Source organism: Rutidosis leptorrhynchoides, chromosome 10, assembly GCF_046630445.1.
Source record: "Rutidosis leptorrhynchoides isolate AG116_Rl617_1_P2 chromosome 10, CSIRO_AGI_Rlap_v1, whole genome shotgun sequence".
Taxonomy (NCBI): Eukaryota; Viridiplantae; Streptophyta; class Magnoliopsida; order Asterales; family Asteraceae; genus Rutidosis; species Rutidosis leptorrhynchoides.
The window spans coordinates 76,273,231-76,285,832 of NC_092342.1; the positions used below are offsets into that span (position 1 = coordinate 76,273,231).

A 12,602-nucleotide genomic window follows, 5' to 3' on the forward strand; every position below is an offset into this window, starting at 1 on the left:
AAATCTTTCATCTAACACTGTAACATTTAGTTTTTCAAAACTATTTATTTTTCAAAGTTTATTTTCATTTCATTTAGGAAAATAGTTTAGCGCGTAACGTTTTTCTTTTTAAGAATTTAAATGGATACAAGTACTAATCGTTTTAAATATCAATTGCGTCACTAAGCGGGTGTTACTACCGTATACTTAATTTGAAAACATATATATTTAATGAACACGTTTTAAATACATGTTACAACCAATATTTCAACTTATGTTTATTTACTCAAAAGCAGTTTAGATAGACAAGTCATGTTATATGAAAAAGTGTTTTCGTACAGTTGAAAACTACATCAATTGATTACTATGAAATTTCATCGACAAACATATGGAACCAAATACTATATTGTAAAGCATTTATACTTAATACCTCGTTAACGTTATCAAGTTATAATATATACACGTATTCATATATAATCATTTACGTTCGTTTAATGGTTCGTGAATAATTGGAATTTGGTCGAGGTTAAATGAATGTATGAACATAGTTTAAAAATCTTGAGATTTAACTTATCAAACTTTGCTTATCGTGTCGAAAATATATAAAGATTAAGTTTAAATTTGGTCGGAAATTCTCGGGTCGTCACAAATTGGATGTCTAATAAATAAACGAACGAGAAAGGATGTGAAAAATATAAACAGAACCGCTAGAAATTAGTTCAAAATCGATTCTAAAAAACGGTTTAATTGAAAGTGGTTTCCGGAAATACCCGTTAAAAAAAGCTTAAAGCGCAATCCAAGGCATAGTGGAAAAACAAAACAATGCTTTTATTAGGGTCCGGTAAAAGTGTATTGTAATAATGAGGATAAAACGTGGGCAGTTAAAGATGCTTGGGAAATTTTGAAAGACAAACCGAAGTGGTTGCGCCTACTCCGGTTGGTGGAGCTGTTTATGGTAGAGGTTTGCGGGATGAGGATGACGAAGACGCGGTCCACACGATTGATATCACGGATAATCGTCCTGATAATGTGCATTTAGGTTATGATCCGATTCAAAGGCCCAATGGAAGGAATCGAGCAAACAAAGGGGCTAGGACTTCCGTATCTTCCGATGCGAAGACAAGCTCTCTTTCAACAAATTCTTCAAAATTTAAGGAGTTATGTGAACAAGTTAACGCATACAAGAACAAAGTTGTACAGAAAAAGCTTCACCAAATGGAGACAATCACCAAGGTGGAACGTATGAAAGCCGCACTCAAAGTTACAAAATTTATGGCGTCCGACATCTCAAACGTACAAGACCCGAAGGAAAAGAAATGTTTCTTGAAGATGAAGAAGAAAATTCTCGAGGAGTGCGCGACTTAATTCTGTCGGATGAGGACGACGAGTAGTCATATTATTGTATTTTTAAATTTTTGGGACTTTTAAAATTAAAGTAAGTTAAAGACTTTTAATTACTGTAATTTTTTATTTTAGGACTTTCTAATTAAATGTAATCGTATTATTAATTATAATTTTAGTGTGTTTTATTAAATTAATTTTTATCATAATTATAAAATAATAACATAACTACTTAAACAAAATTAAAATTAAAATCATTTTATAATAATATAAAATGAAAAGAAATAAAAAATACTCCAGCCCTACCAATCAACAAGTCACAGGACGCCACATATTATTTACCAGTTTACTAGCACGCTCATCAAGCACCCCATTCGTACCCAACAATACACCAACATGTCAATCAGGGTTAAATATGGTCTAAGCGGATGGCGTGCACCTTTAGCGTATCAATTATATTATATTATATTATATTATATTATATTATATTATATTATATTATATTATACCTATATTATAAAAGACATAGTGGTAATGCATAGTAAGGGCATTTTTGCCGTTTCAATTTTTTTTTCATTTGCACACCAAAGCCCCCCACACTTTTCCTAAAAAATCAAATCGACCCCCCATACAAGCGGGTAAAGTGTCAAATTATCATTTTCATAAAAAATCTTAAATAAACACTACCCAAATATTCAACGGGCCATATCTTCTCGCTCGCATCGAGTCAAATTTTTCCGACAACATCGTTAAACTCGAACAAATTTTAGGAACACAATGTCACTAGCTATACGCAAAACGGACGCTTTTTAAAAAACGCTAAATATTTGGGGTACTTTTCATACACGTTTATTTTGGGTTATATTTTTAAAAATCGACAATTCCATAGCGAAACGCGGAGATGCACATATATTTGTTAATTTAAAATAACATTTAAATTTTTCACGGGTTATACCTTTTAGTTCGACTCGAGTTGCGCTTCAACGACATCATCGTTCGCCACAAAATAATTTTACAAACTAAACGCAATAAAATACAATGGAAACCGAACCCCCGGCGCGAAGCGAGGGTTCGAACACTAGTTAAAACCAAATTGGTAAGGAATTAAGGATCAACTGCCGTATCATTGCATGCAAGATCCCTGCTAATTGTTATCCGGCCTTTTTGAGATTGGTTTGGGTTATACGTTGGGCCCATTTGGTACACTCATAATCAGTGATGGACAATTTTTGTAAATATAAGCCCAACTTAAGGCCCAACACATGAAAGCAACTTCACATTCACTTGTGGTGGTTATCATCCCATCCATTACTCAATTTCCTCCACCAATAATACCTTACAAATATTTCCAGAAAAGAAAATTAAAAACACAACTTAGGTTATCCTATGAGTTTCAAAAGGTCCAAACTCAAGCAAATTCCAGTTGAAACAGATTATATGTAAATGTAAATATGTATGTACATAAACTACCTGAGATGGCAACTTTAGCATCTATAGGAGGTGGTTCTGTAAAGCTTCAGTCTTTTAATTCATTACCACAATCACCATTTTTAGGAAAAAGGTTAAAGTTCAAACCTTTACAAGAACCCAATTCAAATGGTTCAAGATTCAGAATCTTGAAATTAAATAGTATTGTATCTGCTATTGGAATTGATTTTGTTCATGATGTATTTGTGGGTGTTGGAGTTGGTCTTCCATGTACAGTAATGGAATGTGGTGATATGATATATAGAAGCACATTACCAAGATCAAATGCTTTAACACTTACAATTCCTGGTGCTGTTTTAGCTTTGGGTACACTTTCTTATCTGTGGGCCACACCTGGTGTTGCACCTGGTTTTTGGGATATGTTTGTTCTTGCTTTTGTTGAAAGATTATTCAGACCCAATTACAAAAAAGTGAGCTTTTTAATTTTTGTCTTCTGAAAATTTGTAGCTTGAATTTTGTACTATATAGTTTCAATTGATTATTTGTTTTTTTCTTGGTGGTTTGTATATTGTTTTATACTGGTGACAGGATGATTTTGTGTTGGGCAAAAAGTTGGGTGAGGGAGCTTTTGGTGTGGTTTATAAAGTTTCCATGGCTAAGAAAACTTCTGCAAAGGTACTACCTAGCTTTTATGTGTTGGTGAAACTTATGTTGTTTGATTAGAGAACATATTCACTTGTTTGTGTAACCATAACAAGATAGGCTGGTGGTTCTAGTTTCCTCAAAATAGCATCATATATTGGGCTGGTCAGAGAAAAGGGTCAGAAACGATCACGGGAAAACCCGTTTGGCCGCATAAATCTTAGTAAAAAAATACTAGCTTTTCTAGTTAGCCTGAACAGGGAAAAAGTTGTAACGTTTTCCTTGTTCGGGTTACCCGAAAGCTCATACTCTACTGTAAGCACCCAACAAGATTACTCCCTTGCTATTTCCTAACCCTTTCCCTGCCACAACAAGATTCGAACCCGATACCTCTTGCAAGGATATCAGGGCTCAACCACTGGGCTATCTACAGGGAAAACTTATCCATTTACCCGTTTATCACTTGTTTGTATGTTGTTTAATCAACTTGTACTTGATAATTTATCGAGAATCGTGTTTGTGCTAGTTACTTCTTTGATTATATGAACCTGTAAATTCACATCGTATTTCATACTTGGGTGGTTATTAAAAGGAAGGCGACTTGGTACTTAAAAAAGCTACAGAATATGGTGCGGTGGAGATTTGGATGAATGAGCGTGTGAGAAGAGCATGTGCAAGTAGTTGTGCTGATTTCGTGTATGGCTTTCTTGAGGTGCGCTTTAGTAGAATCTTGATATAGAAAATTTTTAACATTCATGAACTTATCAATTATCACTTTTGATTGTATTGTTTAGAGTTCTACAAAGAAAGGGGCCGAATATTGGCTCATTTGGCGGTTTGAAGGAGAATCCACACTTGCAGATTTGATTCAGAGTAAAGAGTTCCCTTACAATGTTGGTAACTTATCTCGCGTTTAATTTATGGTTTCAGATTCTATAGTTAGATCCTATTCAAGGTTACAAAAATCGCTACTCGGATAGTACTCAGTCATTTCGGAGTACTCGGGTATTCCTCGAATGTTGACCAAGTTTGACTTTGACCTATTTTGACCAAATTTGACTGATTTTCCCGAGTTTTGGCAGAATTTTGAACGAATTTCCGAGTATTCCCCGGTTTGACTGAGTTTTGACTGACAGAGTACTCCCCGAGTTGCAGAAACCGAGTACTTGCCGAATAATTCCGAGTTCTGCAACACAGATCCTATTAAATTTTGCTTATTTCTAATGTAATGCTAAATGTTTTCAGGTTGAATCGATGATTCTTGGAGAGGTACAAGAGTTGCCGAAAGGATTAGAACGAGAGAATAAAATTATTCAAACGGTTCTTAGGCAACTCTTGTTTGCATTAGACGGTCTGCACTCAACAGGGATTGTTCATAGAGATATCAAACCACAAAATGTCATTTTCTCAGAAGGTAAATGTGACAGAGTTATATATTTTCAGATTCAATATTAACTATTTATAGTATTTACCTAAATTTTAGAAAATGTATATTTACTCGTTTGAAAATTAGAGTCTCGCACATTTAAGATCATCGATCTAGGAGCTGCAGCGGATTTAAGAGTAGGCATCAATTACATCCCAAAAGAGTTTCTTTTGGATCCAAGGTATCACATATTACATGTAATATGTTTATTTTTTCCTTTTATTGAAGTTCTATAAGTGTAATGGTGTGTTTCGTTGTTTTTTCAGATATGCAGCACCTGAACAATATATTATGAGTACACAAACTCCGTCTGCACCATCAGCTCCTGTTGCAGCTGCTCTTTCACCGGTTCTATGGCAGGTGCATTAGCCTCCATTGATACTATCTGGAGCTACTTAGCGCGCATTTATATTAAAGTAATATAAATGGTTAAATATGGATTGCTCAACGGTTCAACATCATTTGTTATTCGAATGTCAGTAACAAACACACTGAATGCTAATTTGTTTAGCATTTAGTGTGAACCATACAATTAGAGGCAAATCAAATGCAACCTTAATCATATTTATTTGGGTCTTAATGTTAATTTTGATCATGATCTGTGAACAGTTGAACCTTCCAGATCGTTTCGACATTTACAGCACGGGTCTCATATTACTACAAATGGTAAGTGTAACCAAGTAATTACACATTTTGTTCCAATAAAATTCCTCTTACTTATATTTAATTTTATAATAAACTTTATCCTTTCCAATAGGCATTCCCTTCTTTTCGGACAGATAGCGGTCTCATACAATTCAACCGTCAACTAAAGAGATGTGATTACGACCTCGTTGCATGGAGAAAAAGTGTCGAGCCTCGTGCAAACGCTGACCTACGAAAAGGATTTGAGTTGTTAGATTTAGACGGTGGAATTGGATGGGAACTTTTGACATCTATGGTCCGGTACAAAGCTCGACAAAGAACAAGTGCTAAAGCTGCTTTGGCACACCCGTATTTCGATAAAGAAGGTCTTCTCGCTTTATCCATTATGCAAAATCTTAGGCTACAGTTTTTTCGAGCCACGCAACAAGATTATAGTGAAGCCGCTAAATGGATCATTGAGCTCATGGCCCGATCAGGAACAAAGAAAGATGGTGGATTCACTGAGGCCGAACTTCAAGTACTCAAAGTACGTTTTTAAGAGCTACTATCACTTTTCCAGTTAGTTATGAATGAGTCGCAGGGTCTGTCTCATTAATTTATAAGCCCCTGTTAGAGTTATAAAAATAGGCTCTTATAAACGTTATATTTTTCAATACATATAAAAAGATAAGCCTATAAAACCTTATCATTATAGATAGCAAAACCAGTTATTATTGTTTTCGAGATCTCTCAGCCAAAAAGACTTCCGACTTGGGTTAATGTCTGTCAAAAGAAGAAAATAACTTTTTTCCTGTTGCAACTTCTTTTTGCTGTACTTGGACCAATAATAAAACAAGTATATATAAAGGGTTATTTTTTTCTTATATTTTGGGGATTTTTAGAATTTTCGGACCCTGTTTGATAGTCTATCTTGCACACCCTCAAAGACACATCCTTGACGAGTCGATTCTTTTACTACTTTATCTCTAACATGTCAAATACGGAACATCAACAAAAGAAGTATTTGGGTTGACATGGCCCGCCCTGTGACCCATTTCCACTTGTAAATCAATTTACCTATTTGACCCAAACCCATATATAACTCTGTTTCTCAACGCATCCAACCTCCAACTTGCCATCACAACTTTTGAAACAGGGTGATGTTTTTATCTCTTCTGATTTTCTAAATGTAGCTATACGGCTAGTTTACATATTTCGTGTTTTGTTTTTATTGTAGGAAATACGACTACCGAAGAAGGCAAATGCACAGAGAAATGCTCTTGCATCAGCCCTTCGGTTTCAACGAAAGATTTTGAAAACTTTGAACGAGAGCATGGACGAGCTTAATCAACGTCGAAAAAGCATGTGGTGGAGTAGATGGATTCCTCGAGAGGAATGAACCCGGTCATATATGTATATATACTATATAAATACGCAATCGATACGCCAATACAGTTATTTGTAAATTTGTGTAGCGATCATTATCACTTACTCGACACACTGATTATGAATGATCGGATAATGGATGTTATAAATAAGTAATTATTTGTATATAAAGGCTATTACTCCGTATAACTAATGCTAATTGTCGTGAGCTTTCACCGTTCACACTGGCAAGGCTGTAATTTTGCACTTCTTCGAGGGTAAACCGGTTAATCGGCTTCTTTTTTTTTTTTTTTTTTTTTTTAATTTTTTTTTTTATGAAAAGCTTTTGTTAAATTTTTTCCCACCTTTTTTTTACTTTATATTCCCCTTCTTATTTCATTATTACTTATTAAGCAATTAATTAACCGACCATCAATCTTTTTTACATGTTCAATTCGTGAACTCATCAAATCACCCCACAAATGACCGTTAACCGTTCTTCTAAACCATCAACTAACCAACTAAAACCACCCCACGACGAAGCGCTGTCTTTTATCCTCGTTCTGAACTAATATGTTGTGATTAGTTACAAAAGATTGCACGACTATAATATGAGGAGGTACAATCACTATTCCGCTACACAACACATATCCGGCTAATATGAAATAAAATAAAATAACTATCCCGCTACACAACACATATACGGCTAATATGAAATAAAATAAAATAAAATAAAATGTGAATCGATGAGTATGCAAAATATTACGGAGTAACATTGTAAACCCATCGGGAATATATGTCATTGTATATTCAACGATCATTAACTCTTAATTTCTAAGAAATAACATCGTGGAAAAAATAAAATCATGAGAGAGAGAGAGAGAATAGAGAGAGAAAAAAGTGAGTGGGTGAGGTCAGGAAAGGCGGGCACGGCAGGAATCCGGGGAGAATACAACGGGGACTACGATTACCGTAACAAGAAATCAAGCAGAAATCATCTTACTTCGTACATATTTTTCAATTTTCCGGAAGGGGGTCGTAGACTTATGGAAATTGTTCAAACCCTATAGCTCGGTTAGAGACATATACATAGCGGTTAAGAAGCTCCGTAATGGGCAGAGGTTCGCTTTCGTTAGATTTGATGAGGTGAAAGACGACATCAGGCTACTAAAATCTCTGGAATCCATCAAGATTAATGGGGATTTCATCAACGTTTTTAAAGCGAAGGTTCGTAAACCTAAAGAAGACATTAATGGGAGAACTAATGGTGAAACTAGAGCTAGTCCAGGTGTGCCAAGGACAAAAGGTTTTCCGGTTGAGAACAGATTTCAGGATGGTAGAAGGTTTAGTGAGGTGGTAAGTGACAAGGAGGATCTTAGAATTGTGTTAAATAGGAAAAGAAACATCACTACTAAGCTCCTACTAAGCTGCGAAAATAAGATGAAGAACAAAAATGTGATTGTTGATGACACTAGTGGTAATCTGGAGTTATTAAAAAGGGCAGTTGCAGGTGAAGCGAAAAGCCACAAGATCTTGAGAAATCTCCATAACATATGTCTGGAGGAAGGATTCATGGATTTAGAAATTAAACTTCTTGGTGGTCTTAACACCCTTATCATCTTCAAGACATGTGAGTTAGCTAAATCAGTTGTTGACCAGATGAACCACCCATTGAAAAAATGAATTCATAAGACTCAAATATGGGATGAAGATTTTTGGCCAGAAGGTCGAATGGTGTGGCTAAAAATCATCGGTGTTCCCATCCATTGCTGGACGGAAGACACTTTCAGATCAGTTGCAGAATGGTGGGGTGTTGTCTACAACATGGAAAATTGCAAGCTCTAAGATAATTAAAAACTTGCTTCTGGTAGGGTCTTTGTAAACTAATTAACCCTGAAGTGGTAAATGGCTATGTGGAACTTATACACAAGTCAAGTGTCTACTTTGTTAACGTGACCGAGGAGAAGAGAAGTGATCAAGATTTTGGCGATAGTATAGATGGGGATGACAGTCTTGTATATAGTTCTGATTGTTCAGAGTCCATTGATTTCGATGACATCACTAGTTGTCCAGGATCGTTTTACACTCCGAAAAATGATGGCGATTATGTTATGTCTGATTTTGCCGAAAATGTTGATGCTGCAAATGACTCGATTGACAATAATTTAGTTGGTGATGGATTTGGAACTCCGGCGGGTTGTGACCAAATTGCCGGAGATGACAATGAAGTTTCGGATAAAGATAATTCTTCGGTAGAAGACCAAGGTTCTGGGTGCTTTGGATTTGGAGACCTTTTGGTGATTCCGATGCATTTGCGGAAGAAACCAGGTGTAATCATTACCCTAAATCGAATTCCAACAAGGTGGTAACGGACTCTCCAGTAATCGAAACGGCGCACAATAATTATGATCGGGTTAATATGTCAGATGTAAAGTGTAGTTTGACAGATCACATGGGTGCAAAGTGCGATGGAGGATTTGAAAATTATGAGGCCCAAGATGTAAACAGGTTGGGCAAGACTAATGGGCCTACTACGCAGGTGGACATTGGAGCTGATAGCAATAATAATAATATTCAGAATTCTTCTCAAGTTGGGCCTGATATTTCCTTGGCCTATGTGGGTAATTGCAATTTGGACTCCAATTACGATAATGGCCCAACACAGGATAATATTCATGGGCCACACAGAAATGGCTCTATCGATCCAAATAAAATAAATAAAACATCTGAACATGTCAAAACATCGAAGGGTTTGTGTGGAGCTAAGATACCGCTTAAATATTCTTCTGGTGCGACGTCTAGAGGTAGTATCAAATCAATTGAGGTCTCATTCTGTAACAATTGTTACTGGAAATTGTTAGGTAACTATCGAGCTTCATCAAGAATCAAGAGAATGAAAATCATGGCAAGAAAAGGGGTTGATTTGGAGTCAGGTGAACCGCATAAGTGCAAAACATGTGGGTAGAGATCTAGAACTAGGGCTGGTTCGACAAAATCACATCGGTCAAAAAGGGGAGATCATGTGTCGATTAGTAGTGCTGAAGTCCAAGAATTCGGAGAACAAATCGAATTGAGGTGGTCTAACCTCAACCGCCAGTAAGCACGTTCTGTTTATTTCGTTTAGTTTTTGTTAATTATGAAGGTCTTATCTTTAAATGAGCGTGGGATGGGTGTTAATGGGAAGTTTGGTTGGGTCAAAAATATTTGTTCTTGTGAAAGGCCAGATGTTGTTGCGTTACAGGAGACCAGATGCAGTCATCTTGAGGACAGTTGGGTATTTTCGTTATGGGGCAATTGTGACTGTGGGTTTGTGCAAAAAGAAGCTGTGGGAAAATCGAGTGGTATGCTACTTATTTGGGACACTAAGAGCTTCTCGGCTACTAGTGCTCTAAGTAGCAATTTTTTTCTCGCTGTTCGTAGAAATTGGATTGGCTCCAGCCAAGAATTAATAATAGTTAACGTTTATGGCCCTCATGAAGATGCGAACAAAAAGCTAATGTGGGATGCTTTGGATAACATCATGAAAGGTGTCGACATACCTTGGTTACTATGGGGGGACTTTAATGAGGTGAGGGAACACTCAGATAGAATGAACTGTGTTTTTCACCAAAGATGGGCAACGCGTTTTAATGACTTCATCATCCAGAATAATTTGATCAAGATCCCTATTATTGGTCAAAAGTTTACGAGGAGCACGGATGATGGTACCAAGTTTAGTAAAATTGATAGGTTTCTTGTCTCAGATAAATTCATCAATCTTTGGAAAGGTCTTTCGGTTATTGCGCTGGATAGACGGGAATCTGACCACTGTCCCCTAATCTTAAGGGATAAACTAATTGATTATGGACCTAAACCTTTTAAAGTATTTAACGAGTGGCTTGACACTGAGGGGGTGGAAAGTATTATTCAAACCTCGTGGGATAAAGTTGTTACTAGCACACGCCGTGATTGTAAATTTAGGGACCACTTGAAGAATGTGAAATTTGCACTTAAAGATTGGAGCAACCAAACTTTCGGCAAGTTAGACTCTGACATATGGGAACTCAAAATGAAGGCTACTGAGTGGGGACAAAAGGCTGAAGCAGGCCCACTGAATGACACCGAAAGAGTTACGTGGTTGGATGCTAGAAGGTGTTGGTTGGAAAAATAAAATGTGAAAACTAATATGTTAAGGCAAGAAGCACGATTGCGTTGGGTACTAGAAGGTGACGACAATTCAAAGTTATTTCACTCTTCCATTCGTAGAAGATCTAATAAGTGCAATATCCGTGGACTTAACATAAATGGTGCATGGAATAAAAATCCACATGAGGTAAAATAAGCTGTTTTTTGTCATTTCCAAATATTTTCTGTGCGAAAAATGTTCAGAGACCTAAGATTATGGAATGGACCTAGTCCGGTGGGGCTGTGGGATCTGATAGACATCGTGGGTCTGATGGGTGCCATTTATCACCAACAGAAGCGTCAAATCTAGAACTACCCTTTAATGAATCTGAGGTGTGGGATGCGGTAAAAGAATGTAGTAGCTCAAAAGCCCCGGGTCATGACGGGTTTAATTTTTACTTTTATAAAAAATTCCGGGGTATAATCAAAAGGGAGCTTATGGATGCAATTCATTCTTTTTGGGATTCGGGTGAAATTACCAAAGGTTGCAACGCGTCTTTCATTACCTTTGTCCCGAAAAAAATGGATCCTTTATCCTTAAATGACTATTGGTCGATTAGTTTGATTTGTAGTTATTACAAAATAGTTGCAAAGCTTCTTTCAAACCGTCTTATGAAAGTGATCCCTACACTCGTCGGATACGAACAAAGCGCATTCATAAAAGGTCGAAACATTCTTGATGGGGCTCTAATTCCAAATGAAACGGTAGACTTCTTAAAACAAAAGAAATTTAAAAGTATTATTTTCAAAGTTGACTTTGAAAAGGTGTTTGATTGGTTAAGTTGGGAAATCCTATTGGAGGTCATGGAGTTTATGGGGTTCGGGAAAAAATGGAGACATTGGATCCTTTCTTGTCTTAAATCGGCCTCCATTTCTATCCTTGTCAATGGCTCACCTACGAAGGAGTTTTCTTTAGAAAGGGGTGTGAGACAAGGGGATCCTCTTTCGCCATTCCTCTTCATTCTTGCGGTGGAAGGTCTCAATGCCTTAACCAAGGCTGCGGTAAATCGTAACTTTTTTTCGGGTGTTGAAATCGGTAGGGATAAAATCCCTATTTCGCTTCTACAATATGCAGATGATCCAATTTTCTTCGGGATTTGGAGTGAAAAGAACATGCGTAATCTCATGATACTCCTTAAATGTTGTGAGGATACGTCGGGCCTTAAAGTAAACCATCATAATAGTAATTTAATTGGGTTAGGTGTTGAAAAAAATGAAGTTGAATGTATGGCTAATGCATTCGGGTGTAACATGGGTTCATTGCCTTTTATCTATCTTAGCCTTCCAATTGGTGCTAAGTTAAGTAAATTTGAAAGTTGGAAACCGGTCATAGATAAACTCAAGAAAATACTTTCGGATTGGAAGGCGCATACATTGTCATTTGATGGACGATTGACTCTTGTTAAATCGGTGTTGAATAGTCTACCGTTGTATTATTTTTCGCTCTTCCGTGCCCCGCCATGTGTGTTAAAAAAACTCGAGTGTGTAAGACATACTTTCTTCTGGGGCGGGTCGAGAAATGATTCTAAAATTGTTTGGGTCAAATGGGATGATGTTTCTTTCCCTTTTGGGGAGGGTGGGTTAAATTTGGGTTCTTTACAAAGCAAAAACTTGGCTTTGATCGGCAAGTGGT

At 36.7% G+C, this 12,602-nt stretch overlaps 2 protein-coding genes across 2 annotated transcripts; both read left to right on the forward strand.

The window, feature by feature from the left end:
- Positions 1 to 2,668: 2,668 nt before the first annotated feature.
- Positions 2,669 to 7,034, forward strand: LOC139871668 (serine/threonine-protein kinase STN7, chloroplastic). The gene is made up of 10 exons (XM_071859387.1): positions 2,669 to 3,218; positions 3,337 to 3,423; positions 3,983 to 4,102; positions 4,185 to 4,283; positions 4,636 to 4,804; positions 4,904 to 4,997; positions 5,083 to 5,176; positions 5,426 to 5,482; positions 5,574 to 5,987; positions 6,678 to 7,034. Exons 1-10 carry the CDS (start codon positions 2,772 to 2,774, stop codon positions 6,837 to 6,839), a joined length of 1,743 nt encoding a protein of 580 aa, XP_071715488.1. The 5' UTR covers positions 2,669 to 2,771; the 3' UTR covers positions 6,840 to 7,034.
- A 2,907-nt stretch (positions 7,035 to 9,941) lies between these two features.
- LOC139870383 (uncharacterized) lies at positions 9,942 to 10,955 on the forward strand. The gene has a single exon (XM_071858195.1). The coding sequence runs from the start codon at positions 9,942 to 9,944 to the stop codon at positions 10,953 to 10,955; it is 1,014 nt and encodes a 337-aa protein (XP_071714296.1).
- Positions 10,956 to 12,602: the final 1,647 nt, after the last annotated feature.